This window comes from Sinocyclocheilus rhinocerous, unplaced genomic scaffold (assembly GCF_001515625.1).
Source record: "Sinocyclocheilus rhinocerous isolate Xijiao unplaced genomic scaffold, SAMN03320098_v1.1 scaffold675, whole genome shotgun sequence".
NCBI lineage: Eukaryota > Metazoa > Chordata > Actinopteri > Cypriniformes > Cyprinidae > Sinocyclocheilus > Sinocyclocheilus rhinocerous.
This window is the reverse complement of record NW_015629520.1, coordinates 826183-844186: the sequence shown is the minus strand read 5'-3', so window position 1 is coordinate 844186 and position 18004 is coordinate 826183. Positions and strand designations below refer to the sequence as shown.

At 38.6% G+C, this 18004-nt stretch overlaps 1 protein-coding gene across 1 annotated transcript in view; it reads left to right on the top strand.

Annotated features, from left to right (window-relative positions):
* The window catches only part of LOC107739102 (talin-2), a 158796-nt gene that overhangs the window by 57364 nt on the left and 83428 nt on the right, over positions 1-18004 (top strand). The window contains exons 2-6 of the mRNA XM_016551100.1: positions 14214-14387; positions 15598-15695; positions 15803-15932; positions 17046-17198; positions 17414-17556. Of these exons, the coding sequence (XP_016406586.1) occupies positions 14252-14387; positions 15598-15695; positions 15803-15932; positions 17046-17198; positions 17414-17556 (660 nt within the window). The 5' untranslated portion in view covers positions 14214-14251. The remainder of the gene's footprint in view (positions 1-14213; positions 14388-15597; positions 15696-15802; positions 15933-17045; positions 17199-17413; positions 17557-18004) is intronic.

Sequence of the window (18004 nt, the reverse complement as noted above, 5' to 3'; positions counted from 1 at the left end):
GAATTGGCGCTAATTCATGAAAGTAAAATGCGCACGGTGCTTTTAAGCTATTTAAAAGCGAAGGAAAGCGAGGAAAAGAGGGAAAATTCAAACGAAATTCAAACGAACGAGCTAGGAAAAGAGGGAAAATTCAAACGAACAAATTGCCACTATTTGAAAGTGAAAGTAAAATGCGCACGCCGCTTTTGCAAGCTATTTAGCTATTTAGCTATGAAGGAAAAGAGGAAACGCCCCTGCCCCCACGGTGATACCGGTATTATTGGTGTTGTCACACGTCGATTAACTGGTGGGAAAATTTCCTCACTGTCACAACCCTAATACACCTAGGATGGCTTAAGGGTGAAATCATGGGGTAATTTTCATTTTTGGGTGAACTATCCCTTTAACTGGCAAAACTTGTCAACCAGCACATGGTGAAGCTGGATTACCAAAGGCATCTTGCTGCTAACTAGTTAAGACGCCCCATGTGGATTCCAGCCAACCAGCATCCAAAATACTGCTATTGTTTCTGCAAGGTTGGTCAACCTGGTTAGGACAGGTAGACTGCTTTGGCTAAGATGATAGAAATTATTGGTTTGGCAAGCTACCATGTTCTTTGCTCACCTCAGCCTGCTATGACCTCGTATTTCCAGTCAGGTGGTAAAATGATCTGAAACAGTTTGCTGATAGGCGGCACAACACCGCAGAGAGGCGACTTAATGAGAATCCCATCTTGTGTCCACTTCATGTGCTGCATCCACAATATTAACCACCTCCTCAGTCAAGACCACCGACCTCTCCTGAAATACGATTGACCCAATTATCACACAATGGTGTTAGTTGTTCCGCTCAGGATCCCAGTGCACTCTGTTGTAACTAACTAAGAAGCCAATGTCTTGAGCAGATTTGACAGTTATCTTCGTCTCCGGGACAACGTGTCATTGTCATTTGCATTCAGAACTAGAGCAGGGATTTTCCACACTCTCTACTCAGCCGTATGTCTTTTCCATACAAATCACAAACTTCAAACCCAAATAAATGTCGTCTTTTGTTCAAAAAGCCTGTCTGAAAGATCAAACAATCAGTTGCATCATGTTTGGGATCATCAGGCTTTGTCGCTCTGTCCTGGTTTAGCTGGAGCGTGTATTAATTTGCTACATCAGTGGATGTCCTTAAGGACTTGTCTGTGTCCTTCCTTGTCTCATTGTGTCTCAGTGCTGTAGGAAGGGGGAATATGTGCCAAAATGTCTTAAAATAACCTGACTAACCTTCCCCATCTACAACTCAAAGACTAAAGTTGCCAGGTTAGAAGTCTGGCTTTTTAGCGATGGTAAAGTTGGTAGCCAAGTTGGACATGGACTCTATCAACCCTAACTTAAGTCTCAACCTACCATTTGCTTCTCATTTAGGTGTAGGTTGGACGGAAATGATAGGTTGATAAGAATGTGGATTTCTAGTCATTGTGAGGGGAAAAAAGGATGTCTGGTCATGATGCTTAAACCTTTTACTGCAGTGTAGCATTGAAGATCCAAGACAAAACACACACAAATAAAGCAAACCTTTATAGATTTTTCCATTATAGCTAGATTCCGAACAGGAATCCTACACGGATGCCATAATAATATCAATCCACAAATGAAGCTCTTTGTTTTACCGTCCCTGCAAGGCAGAGTATTATATGCATATGTTACATCCGGTCTCAGATTTCTGCTCTAATCACAATGCACTTAAATTTCATTCTTAATGCATACAAGACATGCACGCTTAAGATAGATAGGACTCCTTTCCGTTCCTGCAACGAGCCATAATACAGGAATCGTAATGAAGCAATGGCAATGATTCTGGGGTACAGGATAAATCAGACACGGCTCTTTACGGCTCCTATATTTATGAATGTTGATTAATGTGCGTACAGAGAGGCAAGCTGTTTTTAAAGCCATACGATTTATGGTTTTTCAATTACTCTCAGTTTGATGACTCTGAGATTGTTAATATGGATGTCATCATTTGCAGTGGGGTTGTGGGTGGTTGTGGATCTAAACACAGTTAGCATCAGTAATAGCTTGCCATAAGAACAGTAAACAGCTGCTGTGACATATGAGAACGGTTTTGATTGGTTGCCAAATTTGCGGTTGCTGGGGTGTTCTGGATGGTTGCTAGCTAGGGAGTTGCTAGTCTCGCATAGCCAGACCTTCAGACTGACGGCAGAAAGTCTGGGAACCTTGGCCACTTTGAATGGCCAAGGCCCGCCCAAGAGACCATATGACTGACAGGTAAAGGCCACTTTGAGTGGCCACGGCCCGCCCAAGAGACCATATGACTGACAGGTAAAGCAACCAATCACGTTTCGTTTTGTGCCTCGTCATGTTTAGGGGCATGGAAATGTCCCCACAATAACAGACCAGTGTGTAAATCTCTTCGTATTTTAAAGATTCTATGCCGCAAACTTTAAATATTCCACATACTTTTGAAAATCCAGTGTTCAGTTGATCCTGATAAGCATTCATCGTCACAGTTGTAAACACGACGGCTTTATTCTTCCATGTGGGGGGTTGGCATCACGGCATCTTTGTTTCCAGGTGGAACGTTAAAGAACTCGACACACACATCTCCCGGAAATGCTGTATAATTCAACCAATTTTGTGTGCCGTATGCATCAGACATTCAGCCAACGGTCCGTGGGCGTGACATCTGAGGATGAGACTAGGTAGTTGCTAAGTAGCTGCTAGGGGTTTATTAGAGTGCTCTTTTTGGTTCCTAGGGTGTTCTGTATGGTTGCTATGGTGTTTTATGGTTGCTAGGGCATTGCTATGCAGCACTGCTAGTTTGTTCTGGCTGGGTTTGAGTGTTTCGGGTGTCAGGGTATTGCTAGGGTGATCTGAGTTGTTGCTAGGGCACTGCTAGGGGGGATTACTAGTGTGTTTTGGGAGGTTTCTAGGGTGTTTCTAGGCAGTTGCTACAGTGTGCTTAGTGGTTACTAGGTCGTTGCTAGATTGTTCTGGGTGGTTGCTAGGCAGTTTGCTAAGGTATCCTAGAGTTGCTATGAAACTGCTATGCAGTAGGGGTGCCAGGCCATTTCTAGGGTGTTATGGGTTGTTGCTAGGGGTTGCTGAGTGGCTGCTAGGGACTTGCTGAAGTGTTCTATGTTGGTGCTAGGGTGTTTTTGTTTGTTAATTACTAAGGTGTACTTGTTGGTTGCTGGGCAGTTTGCTAGGGTGTTTTAGAGGGATGCTAAGATCTTAGCTAAGCAGTTGTGGGAGGGTATTCTGGGTGGTGGTAATTGTGTTGTTAGGCAGTTGCTTGGATGATGTGGGAGGTTACAAGGGTGTTTCTAGGCAGTTCCTAGGTGGTTGTTATGGGTGGTTGCTAGGTGGTTGCCAAGTCTAAATAATCCAGCCACAAGGTCTCTAGAAAATTACAGTACAGTATATCATACATTGAGTCATGATGCTCATGTCACTGGCATGAGTTTGAGTATGGTTTGCGCCATTTCCAAATTTTGCTTCACCTTTCTTCCTGTCATTTTCCTGTCATTTCTTTCCAATCACTGTCAATAAAATTGGGGGAAAAGACTACGACATCACAAGCATGTCCTGATATGGCTTGATGGGAAAAGAAAAGCATGTGCTATACATGTGAATGAACCAAGGCAGCAGATGAAAAAGCAGATGAAGAGAGAGCAGGAAATTACAGGGATGAATCAGGGCTCTACAGTGCGACCATTTCAGTCGCATTTGCGACTGAAAACTACTGCGTGCAACTATGAAACATTTTTTAGGAGCACCAGTTCGACTGCTACTTGTTCTTATTCTGTGGTTTTAATAAGAATTTTTAAAAAGCTTATAAAATATAATTTTTAAAGAATTTGACAAAAGATGACATACTTTTAATAAAGTTAGAAAAATGCCATTACAAAGGTAAAAACAAAATTCCACTGTAAATCACTTTAAAGAGTCAAATATCACCTCGTAATGGGAAGGCTAATTTTTGATAAAATTTGGGATTATTGATTAGAAGGTGCTCCTAAAATTTTGAACGTGCTCCTAAATTTTTTAAGTTTAAGTTTTTTAAGTTATTTTTTAAGGCATGATTCATTCATTAAATGAATCATTCAGTAAGACAGGAACTTGCTGCCACCTACTGGCGGTTTTAGTGTAATGTTTATTTATCCATGACTTTATCAAATGATTCGTTCAAAACGGCTGATTCATTTAGAAACGAAGCAAGCGGCTGTCTTTATGAATTGATCATTAAATCACTAACTCAAATGATTAATTCAAAAACAGATTCATTTAGGAATGAAATACTGCAGTGTTGCTCTGAGACGCACATTTTTTTTTTTTTTACGTAATGGGTAGGGCTGGGTTTTGACACAAATGACATGATTCGATTAGATTCTCATTCACAAGCTTGCGATTTGATTCGATTACCAATATGATTCGATTCGATTAAATATCGATTATTTTGGATATATATCAGGTACCGTACATACCAAATTTTCTCAAAGAAAGAAAATCTCTCAACTAATGCTGTAAAATATACATGAGAGTCAGTTGGTACTACATTACTATAATATTGAAGATTAAAATTGACTGATTTGTTAAAATTACACTTAATGAAGTTTTTAAAATAGTAAAGTTACTATTACATAATAATATTTCTACTTCAATTAGTTTTTTTTAAATATAAACATAGGCTGTCATAAAAACTTTATGGATTTATTCAAACATAAATTAAACATTGAAGAGCAGGATACGGATTGTAAAGTTGTACTCTTTCTTTTAACTTACCTTCGGATGTTTAGTCATGTTTATTTTGTGCTGAAACTGGTATTAATGTGGAGAAGATGATTAGCTCATGTGCGCCTCGCGCTACCGCATCTGTTGATCTAAGGCGCTACAGCGATCTGTCACTCCACATTAAACAGCGCCAAAACGGCATTTATTGTTTGAATACCGCGCAATACAATGGACAGAATTTGAAATCTGAGACTTTGTTTCATATTAAAAGTACCAACGCACAATGCTTATTGCGATATATTGGATGGGAAGTGCCCTTCAGCGTTCGGTCCATTAATGGAAAACAGGTTAGAATAATCGATTCTTGGGATTTAAGAGTTGATATCTTTCCGTAAAAATTAGAATAGATTAATATCGAGATATCAGTATTTTTTACCCAGCCCTAGTAATGGGGTCCAAAACAACATTGGACCCCAATAACTTCCATTGGACAAAAACAGTTCAAACACTTCAAAATGTATTCAAAATGTATGCATAAGATCTCTTTGGGTGAACGTTCCCAAACCACCAAAGGGTGTTTATTTTACGTGCTTAAAGATTTCCTCATTCTGAGCTCACATCATCATGCAGTTTCACAATCCTGCAGAACTTCCAGTCAGAAATTCGCCTGTGATCTGTGGAAACTCATTGGTTGAAAGCAGCACTATGTCTAGTGCATACCAGAGCAGCTAGGTAAAGCGGATGATCACGGTGATACGGAGCTTTTGTGTTTGTGTGTGCTGTAGATCACCCTCATGTCTTTCCATATCTCCATCTCCCTCAAAATATCCTGTTTGTCTTTCCAGGCTAAAGTTCACTCAGACCAACCCTAAATAGATGAGTGTTTTCATTTGATGAAAAAAATGATATAGAAGAACAAGACCTATGATTGTCCCTCCATTTATTCGACCTCCATCAATATTACCTTTGTTATCGCCCTTCTTTTGTTGCGGTGCCAATGTTTATAATATAAGTAAGTCTCACAAAGATAGGCTTTGTTTAACACAACCATCCCGGCCTCTCATTGCTAACAGCTGGCTGGTGATGTTTACAAATCACAGCTGGAGGTTCTTGGGTCCATCTTCCAAAGCCGTTCGGAATTCTTGCTCCGGTTCCGAGTGCAAACACTTCCAGATTGTTGTTCTACGGGCCCTTACTCTCATACCAACCGGGGCATGAGAAAATGGTTTGGGAGAGCACACAGACACACATTCGCACACAGTGTGCTCATTAGCGTCAGAAGATTCAGAAGTTTGTGACTCACTGCTTTTAGATGTTCAGAGAAGGCTTATTTGGACATCTGGCGAAATTGCTATTAAACACATTAAGGAAGTTCATAAGAATTAAAAAAACGAAAACGTCTGTAGTACTAACTGTCAGTCGTGTGTAAACAGTAAACAGAATGCTCATAGCAACACATATTGAATTGGTTAGACTTAACAAAAGACAAATTTGTACAAGCTGACACCACCAACCAATTCTAGATGAACCATAGCCATAGACGTCATACGCCTGGACCGGCCATGAAAGAGTCAATCACGGTTTGATGCATTTTGTACACAAAAATGGCAAGAGCTGATTGATTTTGCTTTATGCAATTTCCTGGAGTCGAGGTGTAGAGGTTTTTGACAGTATGCTGGGGAAAAAAAGTAGTTTTTACAAGTTCTACTTCTGAACAAAACTTGTTTTTTTAAAACATTATTAATTGTACAAAGTGTTAAGTTATGCATTTTAATGTTAAGAAATCTATATTTTGTTGTAAACTAACAATGGCGCATCTTTGTAGCATCTTGGAGACTTTGATTGACTGGAATGGATGATGTCATTATTGCAGATTATTTATTGATGTATTTAAATTTATGGACTAGTTATACCGCTGATTAAAGAAGCGGCTTTACTGACAAGATGCGCGTTAAATATCGCATGCGATTTATCGTGCAGCCCTAGTTAAAATATCAATTTTATTACAAAAAAAGAATAATTTTATATACACTACCATGCAGTTTAAAATAACTGTAAAACAGTTTAAAATAAAATAAATTGTATTATATTATATTTATTTTAAATTTTCTATTTAAATTTATTTAATTATTGCCATGATGTCAAAGCTGAATTTTCAGCATCATTATTCCAGTCTTCAGTGTCACATGATCCTTCAGAAACCATTTTAATATGCCGATTTGCTGCTCAATAAATATTTCTTATTATCATCAATGTTGAAAACATTTGTACTGCTTCATATTTTTGTCTAAATGCAATAAATTTTTTTAGGATACTTTATAAATAGAAAGTTCAAAGGAACAGCATTTATTTGAAATATACATTTTTGTATCATTCTAAATGTCTTTACTGTCACTTTTGAGTCACATTTGATTTTTTTTTACAATGAAGACTTGATTTGACTTTTAGTGTGTGTTAATATACATTTTTCCAAAACAGATCAATAGAGGTGATTAGCTATGCATTGTAATAGTAGTGGAAAATAAGATGCAATGTGGGCCAAACTTTACTTACGGTCAGCAAAACCGTAATTAAATATGCAAAATATGATGAACCCATACACCTCAATCAAAGTCTTCCTCTGCTGTAATACCTGTTCAGGTAAGAAGAACCAGACACTCGATCACACACTCTGTAATGAATTCAGGACTAGTGGCCTCTGGGGCTCTGCTCTTTGCTTTTGTTATTACTGCAAATCACCGCACTGCAATCCCTTCCAGATGGCCCCATCTTCTCCCCCAACCCAATTGGATTGCCAGTTTTTATGACTGCATCCCCAAGCCTGTTTTCATGCATCTTTTTGTCTACATCCGGAAACATTTCTTTTTTTTTTTTGGTAAATGCTACAGCATGACTTCATATGGGAGAAGCCCTGGCTCTGTTTGGTTTAAAGTCCAATGTTAAAAGCAGATGATGCTCAGAAAGCATCATGTCAGATTTCATGTCTGTTGCTGAGGCTGGACTGGCTAATTAGCTGATCTTGAACTTTCTGTAAGGTTCACAGAGGAGATGCGCTGTTCTCGAAAAGCAGAAGTTAGGACTGCAAAATTGATTTTTTTTTTAACAAATGAATGCATTAAATTAATCAAGAATTATGGGAAATATAATTACAGTTTCCACAATTATCTATTTGTGAAAAGTGATTTTTACAATTGCTCCTGTTATGTCAGAAATGTTCTTTTCCTATTGTAGTGTATTTGCTTGTTATTTTACTTTTTTTTTTTTTTTCTTTTAAGTTTCTTTTGCTTTTTTTTTTTTTTTTTTTTTTTTTTTTTTTTTTTTATTTAAGTTTTATTTGCTTTTTTTTTTTTTTTTTGGTGTATTGATTTGCTTTTGTTGAATTTGTTTTGTTTTGTTATAAAAGCCGGACAAAAAAGTCACACACTTTTCCATTAGGTGCATAAATCCAATGACAGATCAGATTAATTTCAGTGAAATTACATAAAATTGATATCAAGAGAAATAATCAGCAAATATGATTTGTCTCATTCTTGCATTCCTAGTAGAAGTTGCATCAAGACTAGAGCTCCAAATGAAAGATTTGAATGTAACTAGCGTAACATTAGAGTTACTGTATATAAATGGCTGCTTACCTCACCCACCCCTTTGACAATTCCTCTGGCATCCCTCCACCTCCCCAACTCCACCTTTAGTCTCTATAATTAAATCAATCCCGGGTGGTGGTGTTTAAGGAAGGAGGCAGAGTTGAGTTTCTTTTTCTTCTCCAGTGTAGACAGTAAAACAAATCTGTTTGCAGTTTATCATTTTTAAAGTTTTGAACATTTGAACCTGTTGTTAGATCTATGTATGCATGGAATCTTCATCCGCAGAATTTAACTTACGATTTTCACCTGGTGTACAATAAAATGGGCGCTTTTATCTGTGGACCAGATTATCATAGTGGCTTGTATGTAACCACCTAGATCACCCTAGAAACCAACTAGCAATGGCTTAGCAACCACATAGCAAGCCGAGCATTATTACCATTTAGATTTAAATTAGTATGCGTTTCCATATTTAAATCCACCGCTCATGTTTTTTTATCACAATCAGTTGTGTAAAAAAGTGCACAGGGCTTTGGTTAATTATTATATTACTGTGGCGATTCCTGCTTTCCCAATGTCCCCCAGGAGTCAATTATTAGTGCATGTAGAGAGTCACATGCTTTTTAGAGGTTGAGCAGTGTGAGAGGTGGAATGCTTTGAGCCTGGCTGGAGGTTCGGTAAGAAAGGAGCAGTGGCTCGTCGGGGGAAGCAGGGGAGGCACAGCTTCCCCATAATTTTGAGGTGAAAATGGGAGGAGGACGATTTAATGTTAATAAAATTCACAATTCATTTCAGTTCATGTCTCAGAATGTGTATTTTTTGTTTGTAATTTCACAGTTGTAATACCATAACGTGAAAGCGCCACTTTTCTATCGCGAATGTGCCGAATCTACTAATGTAATTACAACCGCTAATGATAGAGAAGGGGAGGGGGGGGCTGGGGGAGAGCTGAGCTCTCGTGCCGCCGTTGGTAAAAAAAATTAGCCAATCAGAATCGAGTGTTCACTTTCAGCGCTGAGGAGTGTTGCGAATAGAACCCTCGCAAGGGAGGCTAGCCTTCTGATATCAACCAATCATCAGAGACGTACATTACGTGATATTAGTTTGAACGTAGCGATATTGAATATTTGATTGCCAACAGATTTACCAAGCTGTCATTCAAACAGTATACAAATTTAGGGAAAACAGCCTAAGCTGGATATAGGCTACAGCAGTCGGCTTAAAGGGGTCATATGATGCGATTTCAAGTTTTCCTTTCTCTTTGGAGTGTTACGGCAGCATCATGCTGTGGGGGTGTTTTTCAGCTGCAGGGACAGGACGACTGGTTGCAATCGAGGGAAAGATGAATGCGGCCAAGTACAGGGATATCCTGGGCGAAAACCTTCTCCAGAGTGCTCAGGACCTCAGACTGGAACTAAGGTTTACCTTCCAACAAGACAATGACCCTAAGCACACAGTTAAAATAACGAAGGAGTGGCTTCACAACAACTCTGTTACTGTTCTTGAATGGCCCAGCCAGATCCCTGACTTAAACCCAATTGAGCATCTCTGGAGAGACCTAAAAATGGCTGTCCACCAACGTTTACCGTCCAACCTGACAGAACTGGAGAGGATTTGCAAGGAGGAATGGCAGAGGATCCCCAAATCCATGTGTGAAAAACTTGTTGCATCTTTCCCAAAAAGACTCATGGCTGTATTAGATCAAATGGGTGCTTCTACTAAATACTGAGCATTTTTCAGTTTTTCTTTTTTAATAAATCTGCAAAGATGTCAACAATTCTGTGTTTTTCTGTCAATATGGGGTGCTGTGTGTACATTAATGAGGAAAAAAAATTAACTTAAATGATTTTAGCAAATGGCTGCAATATAACAAAGAGTGAAAAATTTAAGGGGGTCTGAATACTTTCCGTACCCACTGTATATACAAATTTAGGGAAAACAGCCTAAACTGGATATAGGCTAACATTACAGCAGTCGGCTTAGTTAAATGGCACAACAGGCAGCTCTCTTTTAACACAGACTTTTAAGAAGGGATGGATGTTTGCTTCAAGTGATAGGCCAGGTAAGTGAAATTATATTATCTTGCTGTATGTATGTCGTTTTCTTTACATTTTTTGACTAAAAGCAACCAAAAAGCCATTTTAAAGTGGTTAGGTTAAACAAATAATAATAATAATAATCGGCAGGGATCCCAGACCAATGCAATTAGTGTGCCTCCTCTATTTTAAAACCCACGAGCCGCCACTGGAAAGGAGAGGTATTTTGTAGCATCTGTCACAACGGGCCAGACGGAGAAATGGGAGTGCCCAGTGCAGGGCTTCTGGGAGGTTGCAGACGAGAGATTAAGGGGGCAGGTGGTACGTGGCTTTGCTTGCCTTCTCACAGTCTTTCTCTTCCTCCATCTCTCAGACAGTGTTATATAAGAGCCATAGAGTTGCCGTCATGTGCATGCTAGTGCATTAGACAATTCTTCTTACAATGCAGCTCAAGGGTCAGTGATGTATGAGAGTATCTGTGATTAAAAAAATTAAAAATATTTTTAAAACGTAGTTGTGTACAAAGTAATGTGTTTGTTGTTGTAATTTGTTGTTTTTTTTATATGATTTTTATATTTTATTTTTATTTTTATTTTTCATTCTTTTTTGGGGGGAGTCACAAATTAAAACACTAATAAGACACTAATCTTGAAGATGGAGATAAGACACTAATCCTGTTTTTTTATTTAAAAAAAAGGTCAAATTATATGATATTTTAAAAGACTTCTTGACCTCATTAAGCCAAATATTACTCTTGGTTTCAAGTGTATGTGTGTGTGGTCTCTGTGGGACGTCTCATCTGGTTCACAATACCTCTGCATGTCCCTTGTATGACATACTAGGAATGAAAGGACTATACAGAGCTATTCTCCCTGCTTATTATTGTGTGTATGTGTGCTTGCACACGCACACTTGGTGAATGAGTGAGAAGGCAATTTGTAGCTCGTTCACAAGTCCATTATCAAGAAAAGGTTAGTTCTCTCTGTCTTCTGTTGAAGTATTCCTGGCTGTGGTGAGATACTATCAGACAGACACGTCTCACTTCATACTCAACTCTCAATCGCTTCAGCTGAACTGTCTGACTGTGATTCCTGGGCTATTTATAATGGTTTCTTTGATTTGAGAGTGTCTCCCCTCTATTTCGTCTGAGTTTCTGATTTTTATTTTAGTTTGATACTGATTTTAAAGTACTTTGTCAAGCAAAAGTGCCACAGAATGGCCAGGGTCTTTTACGACAGAACTACCTGTATTCTGGTGTACTTGACCCTCTGTGCTGCCTCAGAGAAACAAAACCATTTTCTTCAAATTTGATGCATATAAGAATCTGATACAAATGAGATGGCAGTTTGACCTTGGTTACGAGATCCTTGTTAGATATCCGATCTTTACTCAAGTTAAAACACTTTCATCATCCTCATGAATGTATGCTGGTTTACCTAAAGGCTGCAACACACACCAGTTTTTGTTCTGTGCTGATCACAATCGAATACTTTCATTATAACATACAGAGTGTATACATGACGATGTTAATAATATATTAATTGCGCAGTGTGAGATTCATTGGTCATAACAGAACTTTGTGAGATCGCGATGAACAAAGAGTGACAGTTTTTTAGTGGTTAAAAAAGGAGCGCTCTTTGCGAGCTTTCTAGGCAATAATCCATTTAAAATGTAGAACTTTGTTTTTCGACCACACACACTTTGCAAAGTTTCGGGAATGACATCCGCATATTTATGCTGGATTCGCTCTCAAAGTATTAGTGATTGACATCGTGATAACCATAGCAATAGATGGGACAAAATATGTGAAAATGTGCATTAAGACTAGAGCACCCTCACTAGTTTCAGAAGCACCCTCAGTGGTTATTTTTATTGTATAGCCTTCAAAAACAACAAAATGCAAATGCACTAAATAAAATAATTTAATAAATGCATATTTACAATTTAAGCACTTAACTAAAATAAGTATTAAATAATTAAATAAATAACTAGAGAAGGCTAACTATAACCAGTTGGCTTCCATTTAGTAAGAAAAGCCTAGGCTACTGAATTCACCTGAATTAGAAAAAAAAGCTCTTCTGGTCTTCAGTGACGCGAGGACAACATTTGAGCGTGTACACGCAATATCTGAGCGAGAGCAGAGCCAATTCATAAAAATAAAAAAAATGTATAGTTAAAAGCGCACATCCAGTTTTGTATGAGTGAAGGAAATCCGCTTGCGAGTGGAGAGATTCTTGCTCACGCATTACATGGATCGCGTAACATTATGCGCTTTTGACATTTGTCATTAAGATCACACTATAGAAACCGCTTTAAAAAAAATTTTTATTAAGTATAAAGAAGAGAAGAAAGCAGCCCTAGGCAGCTGCCTACACAGGATCCGCCACTGCCAGGTGCAGTTAGAAATTTACTAAAAACAAGCCTATCGCAAGACATCTGATAGGGCGGGTACCTGGGGTGGCCAGCCAGATTTCAGGGGGGGCCGTGCCAATCCTGGCCACCACTTAGACACGCCCCTGATCGTAAGTCTGATCTCTTTTGCAAGTCTGCTCTCTGTTACGAGTCAATTCTCTTGTATGATTCTGATCTCAGTTACGTGTCTGATCTGTTACAAATCAAATCTCTGGTACAAATCTGATCTCAGTTATGAGTCAGATCTCTGCTCTGAATCTGATTTCTGTTGCAGATCTGATCATCTCATCTAAGTCTGATCTGTTACGAGTCAAATGTCTAGTTATGAGTCTGATCTCTGATATGAGTGAAAACTCTTATACAATCCTGATCTCTATTATGAGTCTGATCTCAGTCCCGAATTGCATCTGTTACGAATGAAATCAGTGGTACAAATTCCATGTCAGTTTCAAGTCAGATCTCTGCTCTGGATCTGATTTCTGTTGCAAATCTGATCTTGCATGTGAGTCTGATCTGTTATGGGTCAAATTTCTGGTATAATCTGATCTCAGTTGTGAGTCTGATGTCTAGTACAAGTCAAATCTCTGATACAATTCTGATCTCAGAAGTCAGATCTCTGCTCTGAATCTGATCACTGTTGCAGATCTGATATCTGCTTTGAGTCTGATCTGTTGGGAGTCAAATCTGTAATATTAATTTGATCTATTGCGAGTCTATGTATGAGTCAAATCTCTTATACAAATCTGACCTCAGTCACTAGTCTGATCTCAGTTCCAAACAAATCTCTGGAAGTCAGTTACAAGTCTGATCTCTGCAGATCTGATCTATGCTCTGAGGCTGATATCTTACAAGTCAAATCACTGGTATGAATCTGATCTCAGTTACAAGTCACTTCTCTACTCTGATCTCTGTTGCAAATCTGATTTCTGCTCTGAGTTTGATGGTTATGAGTCTGATCTTGTGACTTGATGCTGGTCTCTATTGATATCTTGTAGGGTCAATCAAACACTACCATAATTCAGAAATATTCTGCTCTGATCTCCGTCTCTCTATAACCACTGTTCCTGATTTTTAAAACTGGAAGGTTTCTCTTTTGTGCAAAGATTACATTTCATAGCTGCGATATTTGGTAGAGGTTGAATGAGCTTAGGCTAAACACCCAGTTGGCAGTAGATTCTTTTCCTCTGCTCAGTATTTAAAGGGCAGTGCTGTTCTACTAATCTAATAACTACATTACAGACGTCTCTTGGCAGTAAGAAGTTCATATTGTAAGCCTACACAAAGCTCTGATCTCGCTCGTATATTTCATTAATCAGTGCTGGAGTTGAACTGAACCGCAAATCACTTGTGTTCACATTTACTTCTGTTCCAGTTAATCCAGATTAAAGCATGTTTTTGATGTAGTTTTGTGGGTGCTGGTAGTTTTAGAGAAACTGACAGATTGTTTCTTTCGGTCTCTACAGGTGTGCTAGTGGGCGCTCCCATTCGAACAGCAGTCACGATGGTGGCCCTGTCGCTGAAGATTTGCGTGCGACAGTGCAATGTGGTAAAGACGATGCAGTTTGAGCCCTCAACTCCGGTTTACGACGCCTGCCGGATAATCAGAGAGCGAGTTCCAGAGGCCCAAAGTGGACAAGGTAAGAGTTGCAAAATAGTCCTCTAGGTTTCCCGCCATTTTACACTCTTCCATGAGACTACATTTTTTTTGCAGGTTATTGTTTTATCAAAGTATTGCATAAAGGGATAGTTCACCCAAAAATGAAAATTCTGTCATTAATTACTCACCCTCATGTTGTTTCAAACCCGTAAGACCTCCGTTCATCTTCGGAACACAAATTATACAACATATTTTTGATGCATTCTGAGAGCTCTCTGATCCCCCCATAGACAGCAAGGGTCCTTACATGATCAAGGTCCAGAAACGTAGCAAGTAGATCGGTAAAATAATCCATGTGACATCAGGGGTTCAACCGTGATTTTACAAAGGTACGAGAATACTTTTTGTGCACAAAAGAAAAAAAAAAAAACGACTTTATTCAACAATTTGTCTCCTCTGCGTCACCCTGTAGCGCCATTTTAGAGAGTATCCACTGAACGCAAACAGCGTATGATGTTCTGTGTCAGCTGCGGCACGCGTCACGTCGTGGTCTTATGGGTTTGGAACGACATGAGGGTGAGTATGACAGAATTTTCATTTTTGGGTGAACTATCCCTTTAAACACACTAGGGGCAGGGGGAACTTTTATGTTTGGTCTAAATTTTGTAAAAACCTACAGAGCTTGACAGAAGTTTAGATTCGGGTTAAATCTTTATACCAGCTTCTTCACATCAGTAGATGTTTCTGTATCCGTCATGTCAAAAGTGTTACGCTATGTGCAACCTCCGCTGATGTCCAGTTCTGCTTCAGAGTGAGTCTGATGGATAAGTGCTCTCTCCCTCTCTTTCCATCTCCACTAAAGTCATCAGATCGCCACAAAGTCAAGCATTAATGCTCTCTGCTCACTGGTGTTTGCGAAATGGACTTGTAACAGCTCAACAGGAGTCATCGCTTCGGGATGAGTCTGCAGCTCCGCCACTCTGTGTACATTCATTATACGGCCAGCTACAGTTATATGACTGTTGTCCCGTGCGCCGCACATGATTGCTTCCCACGATGGCCGCAATGAATTGGACTCATCTTATAAATGTCAATTGTTTCTTTTAGGATCAAAGACAAATGGCTTTGTGGTTTAATGAAGAGTCTGATATTTATTATGACCATATTTGTAGACGTAACCGGATCTCTTTGATTTAGTGTCTACTTCCATGGGGCGAGATGTTGTTTTAATTATGTAAAAATTATTGCAGCATCAGATTACGGGCTCTTCCTGTCCGATGATGACCCCAGGAAAGGAATCTGGTTGGAATCAGGGCGCACCCTTGATTACTACATGCTGCGGAATGGGGTAAATCACATTATTAGCCTTATCTGTATTCTCTTCAGACTTTCGTAAGTTTTTATTTCCATTGTGATTCTAAGCATAATTTCAGCATTTGTTCTTGTCTTGTACAGGACGTCCTGGAGTACAAGAAAAAACAGAGACCTCAGAAGATCAAAATGCTGGATGGAACAATCAAAACCATAATGGTGGATGACTCCAAAACAGTAGGGGAGCTGTTGGTCACCATCTGCAGTAGGATAGGTGGGTAATTCTTTTATCCTGTCAAGTTTGGCAGAAATATTGGGCTTGTAAAGTACCAGCTGCTACAATGAATGTTTAAAAAAAATGCAGTGTACAGTAACAGTACCTTAACTTAACTTAAAGGGATAGTTCACCCAAAAATGAAAATTACCCCATGATTTACTCATCCTCAAGCCATCTTAGGTGTATATGACTTTCTTCTTTCAGACAAATAAAATCGGAGTTATATTAAAAAATGTCCTGGCTCTTCCAAGCTTTATAATGGCAGTGAATGGCTGTTGAGATTTTGAAGTCCAATAAAGAGCATCAATTAATAATAAAAAGTGCTCCACATGACTCCAGGGGGTTAATAAAGGCCTTCTGAAGCGATGCGATGCATTTGTGTAAGAAAAATATCCATATTCTAAAGTTTATAAACCGTAATCTCTAGCTTCCGTTAACTGTCCTACACACATTCACGAGAGAGTGACATTCCAGCGGATGATGCTTATTTGTGTATGTTAATTTTCTCTATTTTGACATTTCGATCATTTAAACTTAAATCTTTAAAAACATTTTAAAAGCATACTTAATTATGTAATCTTTAGCAAATATCAAAATGAATATACTTTTTTCATACTGTACATTATAATGTTGTGATGCCTAAATTCACTTGTAGTGTTTTAAATGATCGATTTTAGTGTTAGTGTTTGTAATTGAGACAAAATAGCATACAATTTTAATATTCGCCATTTATCGGTATGGGCCAGATTTGTAATATCGGTACACCACTAGTAATAGGTGTACAAATAAACAAAATATATTTTATTTTGTTCTCATTATGTCCAGTATTGGATATATGACTCTTAAACATCACATGAAAAATATGACTTTACATGGTCCTTTTCTGTTTAAATGGCCAGTTTAAGCGACAATGTGGATGGATAAGCATTAGCCTCCTCATTCCCTTATATTTTTTATTCATTTCTTTTCATTTTCCTGAACGATTTACAATCCTGTACGATTTCCAATTCCTCTTGGCTGAATGATATTTATTTAGTTTCCCACAAAACCTGTGCTGGAGAGATTGTAAGACTGACAGATAGAGAGTGCTGATTATCTCGTGCTCCACAGGAATCACTAATTATGAGGAGTACTCACTGATCCAAGAGCAGGTGGAGGAGAAGCGTGAGGATGGGATGGGAACGCTGAAGAAAGACAGAACCCTCCTGCGAGATGAGAGGAAGATGGAGAAGCTGAAAGCCAAACTTCACACAGATGATGATTGTGAGACTCCTGGCAACTGTGAAAATAAAACATTAGCAAACAAAACACCCCGCCAGATTTACACACACTGAGAGATTCTTATACAGGCTTGAAAAATATTTAAATGATATAATAACTGGTGTCATAGACCCCCTTAGTATTTGCTCACTGGATTTGAACTGTGGTGTTAATAAAAATTTATTTGGTTGCTAATGCTAACATGGTTTCATTCATAGTGAACTGGCTGGACCACAGTTGGACGTTTCGGGAGCAGGGCGTAGAGGAGAGTGAGATACTACTTCTACGAAGGAAGTTCTTCTATTCTGACCAGAATGTAGACTCTCGTGATCCTGTCCAGCTCAACCTGCTCTACGTACAGGTAAAAGATTGTTTTTGATCACTTTTTTGCTCTCTTTTTCTATTTCAGACCATATTCTGACTAGATGTTTTCACCAAAAAGCATAATACGTCACAAAACAACAAGATCACAGCCAATCAGACCATATTTGATATTAAACACAGTTATATGGAACAGGTTTTTTGACCAATGATATTTAACTGTGGGCGGAGCTAGTCGTCCAAAATAATGTTCTTTTTAGCAGTATCATATGACCCCTTTAACAAATAGAAACCAAGCAATCATCAAAATGGCTTGTCATGCAGTGCTTTTGTCCATCATGGCAGGTTAGAACAGAATAGAATCACTCTAAAAAACGATTCAGGGGACCTGTTACCACAACTTAAATAAATGCGTGGTTGCAAGTTAAAAATTCTAATTTAATAATTTAATTAAACCTTTTAAGTTGCAAACATTATTTTGAGTTCAG